This window comes from Urocitellus parryii, chromosome 13 (assembly GCF_045843805.1).
Source record: "Urocitellus parryii isolate mUroPar1 chromosome 13, mUroPar1.hap1, whole genome shotgun sequence".
NCBI classification, from domain to species: Eukaryota; Metazoa; Chordata; class Mammalia; order Rodentia; family Sciuridae; genus Urocitellus; species Urocitellus parryii.
The window spans coordinates 30,693,784-30,707,799 of NC_135543.1; the positions used below are offsets into that span (position 1 = coordinate 30,693,784).

The window sequence follows — 14,016 nt, forward strand, 5'->3', positions numbered from 1 at the left end:
ACTACCTTCTACTACATTGAATATTGGCCACCCTCCTCCTACTAGAGCCCAATAAAGTATTCCAGGCAACCATTAAAAAAAAAGAAAACTTTGGTACATAATGAACTGAATTTATATATTCAATCAAAAAATAGTTTATGAACTAAAGAGCATTGAGACAAATTATATAAACCATTTCTTTTGATTTTTCTATTTTTTAAAAGCTTATTTTTTGCACTATCATTCCTTTCAGAAACACAATTTTTTAGATTAATCAGGTTAAAACATGAAGGAATAAAGCAGAGCAGAAGACAGACAAACAAACAAACACAAACCTTAACTGGGAAAGGACTTTCTTTTTTGTTTGTTTGTTTGTTTAATTTTTATTTATTTTTTTCAGTCATACATGACAGTAGAATGAATTTTGATATGTAATACATACATGGAATGTATATACATCAATCATATTGTCTATTCGATTCTGCTGCCCTTCCTATCCTCCCTACTCTTCCCCTCTGGGAAAGGACTTTCTAAAACACGAAATTCACAGATTGAAAAGAAAACTAACCTGATAAATTCAACATAGGAATTTAAGATTCATAAATAGCAATCAAATACAGAATAATTAAAAAGAATAAACCTAAGAGACAAAAACAGTAATTTACAATATAACACACAAATGACTAATTTCATGCATCTACAATGGTTCTTACACCAACACAAAAATGACAACAAAAAAAATGCAAAGATTTTTATGGTATGTGAATTATCTCTATTGAAAATGGGCAAAGAGCATAAAAAGCAACTTACATGAAACAGTCAAGAACCATCATAATATGATTGTCCCCATTTGTATTTACTGATGTACAAAATAAGAAAATGGAAATATTTAAAATGAGTAAAAATGAAGACATCTGATAAAATAGACAATTAAAGTCCACAGCATTTTTCCCTGAAAGGAATCAAAACTTCTTTCAGTTTCCAGGTCTGGAATAGAAAATTACTCGATGAGTCTGGACTAGCCTATTTATCGAAAAACAAAGAAGCTACTAATGACCACTACTATACTATTGAAAGGACATGGGGGCTACTTGAACAGGTTACTATCGACCAACGGAACACTTTAAACACTATAAAGAAAGCAGTGGACTAAACCAATATCCAAAATGTTTAAGATGAAAAAAGTTCATGACAAACACAAAAAGCCATCATCATCACCTTTTCAGGTTACAAGGGTAAAGACAGGCATGGTGACACACACCTATAATCCCAGGGATCTGGAGGCTAAGGTCAGAGGATCCCAAGTTCCAAGCCAGCCTCAGCAAGTTAGCCAGGCCCTAAACAATTTAGCAAGACTCTGTTTCAAAATAAAAAACAACAAGGCCTGAAGATATAGCTCAGCAGTAGAGCATCTCTGGGTACAATATCTAGGTTCCCTACCCCCACCCCCGCCACGTCACTCACCATAAAAAGGTTACTAGGGTACCAACTCATTATTCTTAAAACTTGTAAATGAGAAAGTAAGTTCAACCATTTGTCTACGTCTTCTATATGAACCACATACCCATATAACTAAATATGGGATGATGAACAAAGTTCTTGAGAAAAATTCCAATCTATAAAATGTAAAAAAAAAAAAAAACACCAGAATGATTCCAATTAAAAAAAAAAAAGAAAGAAAGAAAAGTGATCTATCCAAGGGAAAAAGGGATAAAGAGATAAAGAGCTGGGGGTGTAGTTCAGTGGTAGAGCATTTGCCTAGCATGTGTGAAGCCCTGGGTTTAATCCCCAGTACTGGGGGAGGGGGGGGCTGTTCATTAGAACACACTTGTAATTCCAGTGGCTCAGGAGGCTGAGGTAGGACAAAGAGATAAGAGATAGAGGCTAGACTCAGCAACTTAGCAAGACCCTATCTCAAAATAAAAAATAAAATGGTCTGTGGATATGGCTCAGTGGTTAAATGCCACTGGGTTCAATCCCTGGTACCAGATTAAAAAAACAGAGACTTTTAAGATTATGAGTTGTTGTTGCTGTTGTTTAACAATAAACTATTACTTATATTGGCTATAAGTTTTTAAAAAAATTTATCAACTTTTCTGTTACAATCATTACCATCCATAGCAAATTAATACTTAAAAATTTAAAAGCCTTTATGTCTTCTTGTCATAATTATTACAAAACAGGAAAACTCTATAACAAAGAAGTCATAGTAAATGCCAAGTAAATGCCTAAACGCAAAGTTTTATTTCCCAATAACTTCTATTTTCTATTAGAAATCACATAACCAGTCAGGCACAGCGGCATACGCCTATAATTCCAGCAGCTTAGGAAGCTAAGGCAAGACGACAGCAAGCTCAAAGCCAACCTCAGCAACTCAGTGAGGCCCTATGAAATTTGGCAAGACTCTGTTTTAAAATAAACAATAAAAAGGGCTGTAGATGTGGTTCAGTGGCTATGCACCCTTGAGTTTAATCCCGGATCCCAGAAAAAAAAAAAATAATCACATGACCAGTAGCTAACAGTAGAGTAATATAAATGGTTTCTAATTAACCTTTCTGTATATCATATAGGAAACACATGAAATTCTCTATCAAGGAAGATGAAATCCTATGTACCTGGTTTTCACACAGGGAAGCATTTGGCATAAATAATTTAAACCCTCCAGAAAAGAAATAAAACAGAGAGCTAAAATATTTCTATAGATTAATTAAATAGAATACTTACCCATATTTTCCAAAGAGTGAAACAGTTGTTCCTCCTACAGGCACTGCTTTCCCTGGTCCATACACATCCCATATGGTCAGGGCCACTTGGGCATTCCTGGGCAGGTCAGGGTATTTCACAGGCAGTTTGAGCCATTCATTCCAGCTATAGAAATAATGTTGTCATAAATACATACATACATACCTACATACATACACACACATACACACAAATCTGTATTTACAAACCATACAAATTTACAAATTTATGAACCATACAAGAAGCTTTGTACAGAGAAAAGGTTCCAAAAACTAGGTCAATATTCCAGAAGATAAAGAGGCAGTCACCTCAATTACTTCAAGACATTTTTTTTTAATATAATGATAAATAACACTGCTAAATGCATTAATCACAAAACTCAGAGGCTGGGGAGGTAGCTCAGTAGTACAGCACTTGTCTAGTACGTGTAAAGCTCTGGGTTCAATTCCCAGTACCATAAAAGAACTACTAAAGTACAAAGAAAATGTTTTGAAAAGGTACAGGAAAACTTTTCAACATGTTAGAACTTTTTTCAACTGAAATTTTCTTTAACCATTCTCTAGAACAGATTTTTACATTATGAAGATAAAATAATCAAAAGTACTCATATCCAAAGCAGTCCTGAATATAATAAAGCAACCAAAACAACCAAACCACATGTCACAGTGCAGCATCTACTACCTTTATAAAATGAAAAATTACAAGTTTGTTTTACAGATATGTAAAGTCTTACACAAGGTTTTTTTTTGTTCAAATAATTTCATTAATACTGATACCACTTAGAAATGAATGCTTTATGCTTTCAAAGCATGTCTGTACATATTACCTCACAAAGAAAGAAATGTTTGTTCTTAATACATAATAACAGTTCTTTTTTCTTATTCATTTTTGTAAACTTTCTCCTACATTTAAAATGGATTCATAATTTCTACTCCCTTAAGCAGCAGACAGCTTTTAAAATCTGGAAAGAATACTATACAAATTATGAAAAAAAAATACTCAAAAGACACACAAAAGTCTATTTCTCTGTTTACTCAAAATTATCCTCAAAGGAGCTTATCTTAGTTTAGGTCAAATACATTTGATTGGGTAAAAAAGGAACAGAATTTGCAAAAGCTTAAGGAACACACTGCCATGCACCATATAAATGTAAGAACCTCCAAGAAAGTTGGAGATAACCATCAATTTCAAGAAGAAGCAAAAAATTATTAAAATCAATTTCTTCAATAACGTTCTGAAAAAAAATAAACTGCATGCTTAAGAAAGCCATTATCTCTATAGATAACACTTGAATAAATTAATCTAATTACTACCCACATGGTAGAACAGGCTAAAAAGGAAAATATTAAACAGGACAACCATAACCAAGAAGTTAACAAACTCTGGCTAAAACTAAAGAAAGCTGAACATAGTGGTCCAGACTGTAATCCCAGTAACCTGGCAATTTAGGAGACTGAGGAAGGAGAATTTCAAGTTTAGGACCAGACTCAGCAACCAAGGGAAACCCATCTCAAAAATAAAAAATACAAAGGCCTGGGGATGTAGCTCAATGGTGAAGCATCCCTGGATTCAATCACCAGAATGAGTAAAAGAAAGAAATTAAAAAGAAAACCCAGTGAATATTCAAAATGAACTATGAAATGTCTCACCTCTATGTCTGACATTTAATTTCTAGAAGACAATACCTAAGACCAAATGATCATTCATCTCAAACTCTGGCTATTTTCCTGGCCCCCAAAATCTCTATAAATCAAAGTAACTGCACTTTAATCTGTTTGACATATTTAGTTTCTGCACAATAGTACTTTTGAAGAAAATGGGCCTATAGTTGAAAAGTTTGAAAACTGCTCTAAATATTCTACAAAGTATGAAAAGATCTAGTCAGACACCAAAAAGCTATTTTAAACACCATTTTGTTCTCTTCTTTCCCATGTCATTCCTTTCTTAATTCTTAATCCTTCTCAACATCATAAAACCTAAATCTGGACGTTGCAATCCTCATAGTGGACCTTCACACCACTGTGTCACTCTCTAGTCTGATTAATAAATTTCTAAACCTAATTTTGTACTTTTTAAATTAAATTAGGTTGTTATTATATGTCTCCCTAAAGCCACTGAAAGTCTTATATGGGACAAGGTAGAATATAAATATTTTTAAAAATTTAAAACACCTGATTACAGAATAATACACAAAAAAATTAGCTTGCAATTTATAGATAAAAGTGAGAATTTACCTTAAGTATAATTAAAGAAAGAACAGGTTTCCTTCTCTATGGGATCTCTTATCATCTGGGATCTCATATTACCTCAAAATATTATATGATCTATGGAAATGAAAAAGTTCAGATGGCAAAAGATCCTTTTATGACCTATTTTTTTTTTCATACAATATTTCTTTTATAAAAGTTTGTATAAAGAATGATAGCTAGGCAAAGTTTTTGCCTCCATTCACTTTAACAGGGCAATTCTTTTTTGATATTGGTAATAAACTCAATTTTCAAATATTAATGAGCAATTTATATAAAATCTGCAATGTTTTCCCTTAATCTCCAAGCTTTTTAAAAGCCTATCTTTATGTTATGTACCCAATAAAAAGTAATTTTCTCAATCTATTTTCTGTACAGTTATCTTATACCTTTTAATTTCAAAAGGCCATGTATGATTCATCTCAGACATCTTATTTTACTAAGTAATTTCACTATTTAAAAAAATATATAAGTAAAGATGGGCTGGGGTTCTGGATCAGTGGGACAGCACTCGCCTTGTAAGTGTGAGGCACTGGGTTTGATTGTCAGCACCACATAAAAATAAATAAAATAAAGGTACTGTGTCCATCTACAACTAAAACAAAACAAAACTATATATATATATATATATATATATATATATATATATATATACACACATACATACATACACCATTTCTGCAACTACTCTTTCAATAAACGTTTAATGTAGTAGGCATGGAAGCCCGGAAGTGAAAGACAAATATATAAAACAAAAATAAAGATATTGTGTCCATAAAAAAAAAATGTTAAAAAGAAAAATTGTATTCACCATAGTTGTTGAACTTAGATATAAATTCATTCTACATTAAGGAATTGTGGTTCATTGTTCTACGTGTAATGATGGTACTGTAGTAATATTTTTAAAAAGACGTAAGCCAGGAGCAGTGGTGCATGTCTTATCATCCCCAGCAACTTGAGAGGCCAAAACAGAAGGAGGGCAAGTTCAAGGCCAGCCTCAGCAACTTAGTGAAGCTCTACGCAACTTAGCAAGACCATGTCTCAAAATAAAAAAATAAAAAGGAACTGGAGATGTGGCTGAGTGATTAAGCACCTCTGGGTTCAATTCCCAGTACCAAAAAAAAAAAAAAAAAAAAAACCAGATAGGATGATGTTTGGAATTTCTGTCAAAATAATGATAGAAATACAAGATTTTTTTATGAGTTAGGAATTAGTAATTTGATGATGGGGATTAGAAATTCATTGTAGTATTCTCTACTTTTGAAAACAGTTGAAATTCTCTGAATAAAAAGTATTAAATACACATAATATTTATATACCTACACACACACACACACAACCTACTTATCTGAAACAACCAGAATCCATAATAAAAATCTTATCTAAACAGATGATTAACAGACTTCCTTCTAAGATCTGACCTCCAAACAGCAAGCTGAATAGTTCAGACTACCTAGAAATGTTTATGTGTTCAAGGAAGCAGAACGATGAAGAGAATTTAAAGACACTACAGATATGTTCTGTTTGGTTCATGTTAAAATTCAATGCAGTGCTCCTCAAAAGTGTCAATATATTTAATACAAAAATAAATTCACTCACACTTCAGTTGCAATTATAGTACTTAACATATATTTTTCTGGGTATATTACTGACTTAAACTTTCTAATCAATGTATCTATATATACAATTAAGAAATCCCTGCACTAGGTATAATGGCACACACCTCAAATCCCAGCTCTTCAGGAGACTGAGGCAGCCACAGTGCAAGTTTCAGACCAGCCTCAGCAACTTAGCAAAATCCTGAGTCCAAAAAAAAAAAGTAAAAAGAGCCGAGAATGGTGAGATTGGGGTTGTAGCTCAGTGGTGGAGCACTTGCCTCGCACATGTGAGTCACTGGGTTCGATCCTCAGCACCACATAAAATAAAGGTACTTATTGTACCCATCTACAACTAAAAAAAAAAAAAAAATGTATTAAAAAAAAAAAAAAAAGACTGAGAATGTAGCTCAGTTCAATCCTCAGTACTGGGAGGGTGGGGAAGGAAGCTCTGTAATTCCTATTAAATTGTTCCCACTTGCATCATGCATCACCTAGAAAGGAAGGAGACAACAGTCTGTAATCTACCCTATGTGGAAACAAACAAAAGAAAAATAAAAACACAACTTACTTCCATCTTGTACTAAATGCCTTGTAAGATGTTCTCACTGGCAAGGCCAGAGGCTTCCCTTCTGCAAAAACTTGACAAGTAACATAAAGATCAGAGCATGTCTCTTGGTACAGCCCCGAAAATTTTAACATCGGATCTTCTAGGACAGCTTTATAACTCTTTTGTTCTCTCTTCCCTTCCAAGCTTCCTCTGAAAACACAAGAACAAAAATGTTATTGACATACATTTTTCAAGCATATATACAAATGCACAAGAAATACTAAGAAAAGCTTATGCCTGTCAAACTAATCTTATACTACTAATAAACATTTTTGTGGTTTATACATTAAAGATACTGTAACATATGATAAAGTTTTCTGAAAATCATAATATGTCCAAGATTATTCTATCTTCATCAACATATTTCTCAATTTTAGGCTTTTTCATCTCAAACCCTGAAACCAACTCTTGCCTTAGTTTCATTTTATTCAAGTTGACCACTTATGCAACTACTCTTTCAATAAACATTTAATATAGTAGGCATGGAACCCCAAAATAAACAATATAGTGTTACAAGCAAATGTTATGCCATAGCTTCTAGGATAAAAATTTATTTTTACTGGATATTCTCTTTTATATTTTATTTTTATGATACTTATTATCTGACCACTTCTTAAAATTAAAATATATAGTGTTATAAGTCATAAAAGATATGCACAGGATATTACTAAATAGAAAGAAGCATTTCTTAGACATCAAGTTTATATCAGATACTGTCCAAGCATTTTACATAATATTTCTTAATTATTTTCACCCATATTCTTATTTTGCAAATGAGAAAACTGAGACTATGAGAACAAACATATTGTCTAAGGTAATAAGGTAAGCAACAGAGAACAAAAACTAGGGCAAGGAGGCCAAAGCCAATATTCTTCCCTTCGCAGGAAGATAAATAAAGCCTCAAAAACACCTAACCTGGTTTTCGGGCATGGATCTAGGATCTCACATAGATGCCTGAAATAAATCTAAACAACACAGAAGAAAGGAGAGGGTAAGAGATAGGAAGTCATTTCAAAGAAAAAGAACAGTACATAGTTGGTCTCTCATGGGATATCCTGTACCACTCTAGAACTCTGCCATGAATCCCAGGAACGCTCTCCCCAGATGAAGTACCTCACTCAGCCTTAGAATTTCTGTCATGAGCTTTGTAATGTTTTGAACAACCAATAATACATAAATAAATAAATAAATAAAAATATGGATTAATAACCAATAGAAAAAAAAAAGAATTTCCAGTTGGTACAAATGGCAATGGGCAGTTTCAACTCTATGAAAAATTTCACATCAAAATACATCTGTGTGAGGCTGGGATTGTGGCTCAGTGATAGAGTGATCATCTAGCACGTGCAAGGCCCTGGGTTCGATCCTCAGCATCACATAAAAATAAAGGTATTGTGTCCTACTACTTCTAAAAAATATTTAAAAAAAAATACATCTGCGTGGAAGGGTAATCTCCATTTATTCAACTGTTTCTGGTCTCAGTTATAAAATAATCACTTCTGGGAATGCTTTTACCACTACTACCATTGTCATCATCCTATGAGACACAGATTTTACTATGTGCCACTATTTAACCAGAATATTCTTTGTATTATCAGATGTAAACAACCCTATGATGTTGAACTTTGGTATGTCTTGTATTTGTCCCCTGTGTTACTCCTGTCAGAGAGCACATTATCACATTTAATAAAAATTACCTGCTTATTGTTAAAAACAAGAAACAAATAACAACACATACAAAAGCAAATGCAAACAGGCAATATGGTATGTGTCAAGAAATGCCAAATTGTTTAGTACAGGTAAATGCAAAAGATAAAACTGAATGAAATATAGAAGCTAGACAGTGAACAGAAGTAGCCATCAAATTCACAAAATAAACATTTAAGAACTGGTAAGCTAGGTGTGGTGGCTCAAAATAATCCCAGCCACTCAGGAGGCTGAAGCAGGAGAGGATCAAAAGTTGAAAGCCAGCCTCAGCAACTTAGTGAGGTCCCAAGCAACTTAATGAGACCTTGTTTCAAAATAAAAGTTAAAAAGGGCTGGGGATATGCTTCAGTGATTAAGAAGCAATCTCCAGTTTAAATTTTTTTTTAAAGAAAAAAAAAGACCTGTTAACTTAAGTGAGAAAATAACATGATCAGACTGTATTTATACTTTTAGCATTAACATAAAAACATACAAACCAGAGGAGCAAGACTGAAATTGAGGAAATTCAGAAGACCTGGTATTAAAATAGAAAGAAAATAAGTATCCTACTACTGGAGCAGTGAGACAGAAAAAGTGGAAACGAACAAAGAAGTTTAGCAGTCAGATTTAAAATATCTTGCTGAATTACACAACAGAAACTGTGAGAAAGGGGTATCATTAATACTCAGTTTCCTGTCTTAACAAATTTTGATCATGCTAACAATCACCAAATAGAAAACACAGGAAGATTACAGCTAAGACAGGTAAGCTAATGATGAACTCAGGTTTGGACAAGTTTTCTTTTTCTTTTTCTTTTTAAAAGAGAGAGAGAGAGAGAGAGAGAGAGAGAGAGAGAGAATATGAATGAATTTATTTATTTTAGTTTTCGGCAGACACAACAACTTTGTATGTGGTGCTGAGGATCGAACCAGGCCGCCGCACAAATGCCAGGCGAGCACGCGCTACCGCTTGAGCCACATCCCCAGCCCTGGACAAGTTTTCTTTAAAATAATTTTGGATAATTGAAGTAACCATATTCTAAGGGCCCTAAGAAAATGTATTTATCACATGATTCAGCCCTTTGACAAATATGTACCTGATAATACTGATTAAAAATACACAATGTCAGGCATGGTTGCTCACACCTGTAACCCCAGCAGCCCAGGAGTCTGAGGCATGAAAATCAAAAATTTGATTTCCCTCAGCAACTTAGGGAGGCCCTGAGAAATTTAAAAATTTTCAAAATAAAAAATAAAAAAGGCTGGGAATGTAGCTCCCTGGGTTCAATCCCCAGTACCCGCCCCCCCACAAAAAAAATTGCCCACAATAAATATTTACTGATTATGAATTATACTGCAATTAATAATCTATAATAGCTTTAACAATAGCTCTACACATCTACCTTTTAAGGACATAATTTCCAACTCTATTCCTTATTATTGTATCAAATCCATTACTTGAAATAAAACACAGTACCCCAGGGTTTTCCCTGCAAGATGTTTTCTCATATATCTTCATGGTCCCTTTGCAACTGGCACCCTCATCTGAGACCTTCTCACAACAACTCTGCCTTAACAACGTCAGATTGCCCAAAGATTCAATCTATGCTTCTATCACCTCTAGTGCTGTTAATATGGCACACATGAGCTCATATTATTGACAACCACCACATCTAACGTGTCTATCTCTTCATAATTTCTGCGGTCTCTATTCTACCCTCCAAGCCTTCTGTTTGTTGGTGTTGCTGTTGCTGTTTTGGGGAGTCTTGAGGATCAAACCCAAGGCCTCATGCACGCAGGGAAACCTTTCTAACATTGGGCCACATCTCCAACCTTAAACCCTACTCTATAAAGATATTCCTCTTGTTTATGGCGGAAAGATTACTTTACACCTTGGATTGTCCATGTGTAAAATGAGAAAGTAATAACTCTTTAAAAAGTTGAAAAGCAAAATGCTTTGAAGACTGAAAACGCTGTGGAAGTTAGAGCTTGTCCCTATCTCTCAATCTATTACAGAAGCCAAGTCCTCAAACTTTCTCCCACACAGCCCCTCACAATCCGCTCTCCTCCACTTCTTTGGCCACAGTTCGCCGGGATGTCCCCAATCCTGGTCTTCAGAAAGTCACCATCTTCTCCCCGTCCCACGTCTCTTACAGGTCTCTGCCTACCCGTCCCTACACCCTAGCAATCCCACTCCTGTTCCCGGGTACTCTTACATCTTAAGCTGCACGTTGATGTCTAGGTCACAACTGTAGATGTAGTGGAACTTCTCGGCTTCGCCCATGATAACCTCAGTAAAAGCAGAATCTGCAGCGAGAAGCTAGGCACAGGAAAGACGCCAGAATTGAACCACTTGAGCTTCACAACACAGGTGCTTCCGGTTCCGCCCTCCCTTCTCACGCTACCAATCACTGCCCAGAGCGCATACTAACGCGCCGGAACTTCCCTCCCAAACGTTGCCTCTGCGCGTGTGCAAACCATCGCTCGCCATCTTGCTTAAGGGTAAATAGAATGCTAGAAACACAACCGATCTGGTTACATTCCAGTCTTCCTGCCTTTACAAGACTTTTTCCTTTTTAAAAGAGACAGAATCCATTTGAGTTTGCGCAGTACCTAGAAACACTCTAAAGGAAATTTGATTCCGGACAACTTTCATTGATCGCATATCATCAAACAGGCAACGACCGCAAAAATTAGAACTTTTTTTAAGTTTAAATTACAGTGGCCTTTCCAAAAATGGTAGATTTGACCACTATTGTCCAATTTCAGGCCAAGATCTTTCTCTTTTCTGTTACAAAGAGTACAGAAAAGATAAAAAAAAAAAAACAAAGAAATGTGGATTTTATTCTTGATACTACTGAGATTTATGTTACTTGGCCAAAGTACTGAGGTTTATTCATATTCAAAATAGGTAGCTTTCAAGACCCAATGCTAGTTAGTACTTAGAAACTTCCAGTACTACCTGCAGCACACAGATTTCTGAGCACTGAGTTCCTAGAATGCTTATAGTTATATTTAATATAATATAAAATTGTAATCTTTCTTTCCAATAATATTTAATATCCTGAAAACAAGAATAGTGTGCTATGTATTTTGTATTCCCCCCCCGCAGCCTAATATGTATCTGAATTAACAACTCGTACTATTGATTGTTACTGATGACATTGAAAGAAAATCTCCATTTTCTATGTTTATTTTTAAATGCTTAATTTTAAGAAAGACATCGTCCAAGTATGTGCAAATTAGGGCAAATAGAATATTGAGGAATCGGAGAAAAAAAAAGATTAAAAAAAAAAAAACTTTCAGAGATAGGTTGAAAGACAAGGAACTACTTAACCTGGAAAGGAATGGAATTAGATAGTGCACAATATTTTGCTTAAAGCAAGTTCTCAAAAATACTTGTTGAAGCCAGAAAATGATGCAAGCTGACAAAAGAAAAATGTGATCGTCTCTTATAACTGAAGGTTATAAAAAAGAACAGATTTGGTTTGTTCCTTAGATAACTACATCCAAATTAATAACTTATGTAAAATGTAATTCTAACAAAAAATAAAAATTGAAATTTCTAATAATCAGAGGCATGTAATAGTAAAACAAATTGTCACAACTGCTCTGCTTATAATTTCAGCAATGAGTGTGAGGTCTGATCTAAAACAGGTTTCTAAAACTTCAATAACATCTTGATATTGTGAAAAGAACTAACTTATCTAATTACGGTTCTTACTTAAATTAGTTTCATTATACTGTTACTTAATGTATGAACTCAAATAAAATATAAGGTAATAATATAACAGATAATGTCTTTTGGCTGAAAAGCTATTGCTTGCAGTGTGAATATGGCATAAGATTTTGGTTACTCCTACAGGCCTGGTTCTTTGAAATTCAGCACATCTATACTCTTCTATTCCAAATGGAAATTCACTTTTTGGGCCTCCTGAAGTCTTCATTAGTATAATCACCAAAAGGTCTTTTGGATTCAAGGTAGCTGCAAAGCATCTTTTTGTTTTAAAAGCCTAACTCTGTCCTTTTCTCATTACTTCATAATGATTAAATTAATATTAATTGCCCTTCCCCCAAAGGGTTGCAAAAACAATGCAGAAAAAGGCATGAAAATAAAATATCAGTACTTACACTCATTCAGAGAATTCTAGATTGAATTTCTAACAATATTCAAATTTTATTGTTGAGAAATTCTAGGCAATGTTAATATAATTTTTTACATACTTTAATGCATCAAGATAAGCAAATGCAATAATAAGGAGGAAAGTTTTGCTAAGTCATAGAAGCATGGTAAGAGTCAAAAGAAGCCTTTCCTGGAACAACCACAGGTCAGGGAGGTGTTAATTGGTAGATTTCAGTTCTATAGTCCAGTTGGCAAATCTACGTTTATAGGAGAAATGGAAGCTTCAGGCATCTTATTCTGAAAATTAAATGATTTTTTCTTCCCATTAATAAATACAACATACACATATAATTATAGAACAGACTTTGTACTACAAGAAACAACAATGGGCTGTCTGTAGAAAAATAATGTATTGACATCAGTATTCTTTTGTGTATGTAATAGCTTATTTCTTGACTACACAATGCCATACTAAATTTGCCCTTGAAATCACAGTTTTGATTTTGTGCTTCCTTTGTCATCTTGTTTCAATTTCATGTTTAATTATTCTAATTGCATATTTTAATAATGATTTAGAAATTGGTTGATTGTAGTCCATTCCTTCAATTGTTCAGTGATAATCAGGTTTGTTTTTGCCAGTTTCTATGACCCAATTTATTATTTTTAGCTTGTAATTTTAAAAATGCACTTAGAGCTTTAAAAACAACCATCTGTTATTGAGCTTCCATCAAGAAAAATGAATATGATATTGTAATATAAAAACTATTTTATAAATCTTTTATATATATGTATATATATGTATATATATATATATATTTAAGTTGGACACAATATCTTTATTTATTTATTTTTATGTGGTGCTGAGGATCAAACCCAGGACCTCGCATGTCCTAGGCGAGCGCTCTACCCCTGAGCCAGAACCCCACCCCCTATAAATCCTTTTTTTTTTTTTAAATTAAAATTTCCCCTACCGTGTAATATGATGTATTAAGAACTATGTAATATTTTGAAAGACCAATAATAAAAAAATAAAAAA

General features: G+C 33.9%; 1 protein-coding gene across 2 annotated transcripts in view; it reads right to left on the minus strand.

Moving 5' to 3' along the window:
* The window catches only part of Pik3c3 (phosphatidylinositol 3-kinase catalytic subunit type 3), a 121,815-nt gene extending 110,606 nt beyond the window's left edge, over nucleotides 1–11,209 (minus strand). For both annotated transcript variants that reach the window (XM_026409522.2, XM_026409521.2), the window contains exons 1-3: nucleotides 11,074–11,209; nucleotides 7,134–7,322; nucleotides 2,704–2,847 (exon numbers count right to left, since the gene is read on the minus strand). In XM_026409522.2, coding sequence (XP_026265307.1) covers nucleotides 2,704–2,847; nucleotides 7,134–7,322; nucleotides 11,074–11,141 — 401 coding nt within the window. In that variant the 5' untranslated portion in view covers nucleotides 11,142–11,209. The remainder of the gene's footprint in view (nucleotides 1–2,703; nucleotides 2,848–7,133; nucleotides 7,323–11,073) is intronic.
* Between the last annotated feature and the right edge of the window lie 2,807 nt (nucleotides 11,210–14,016).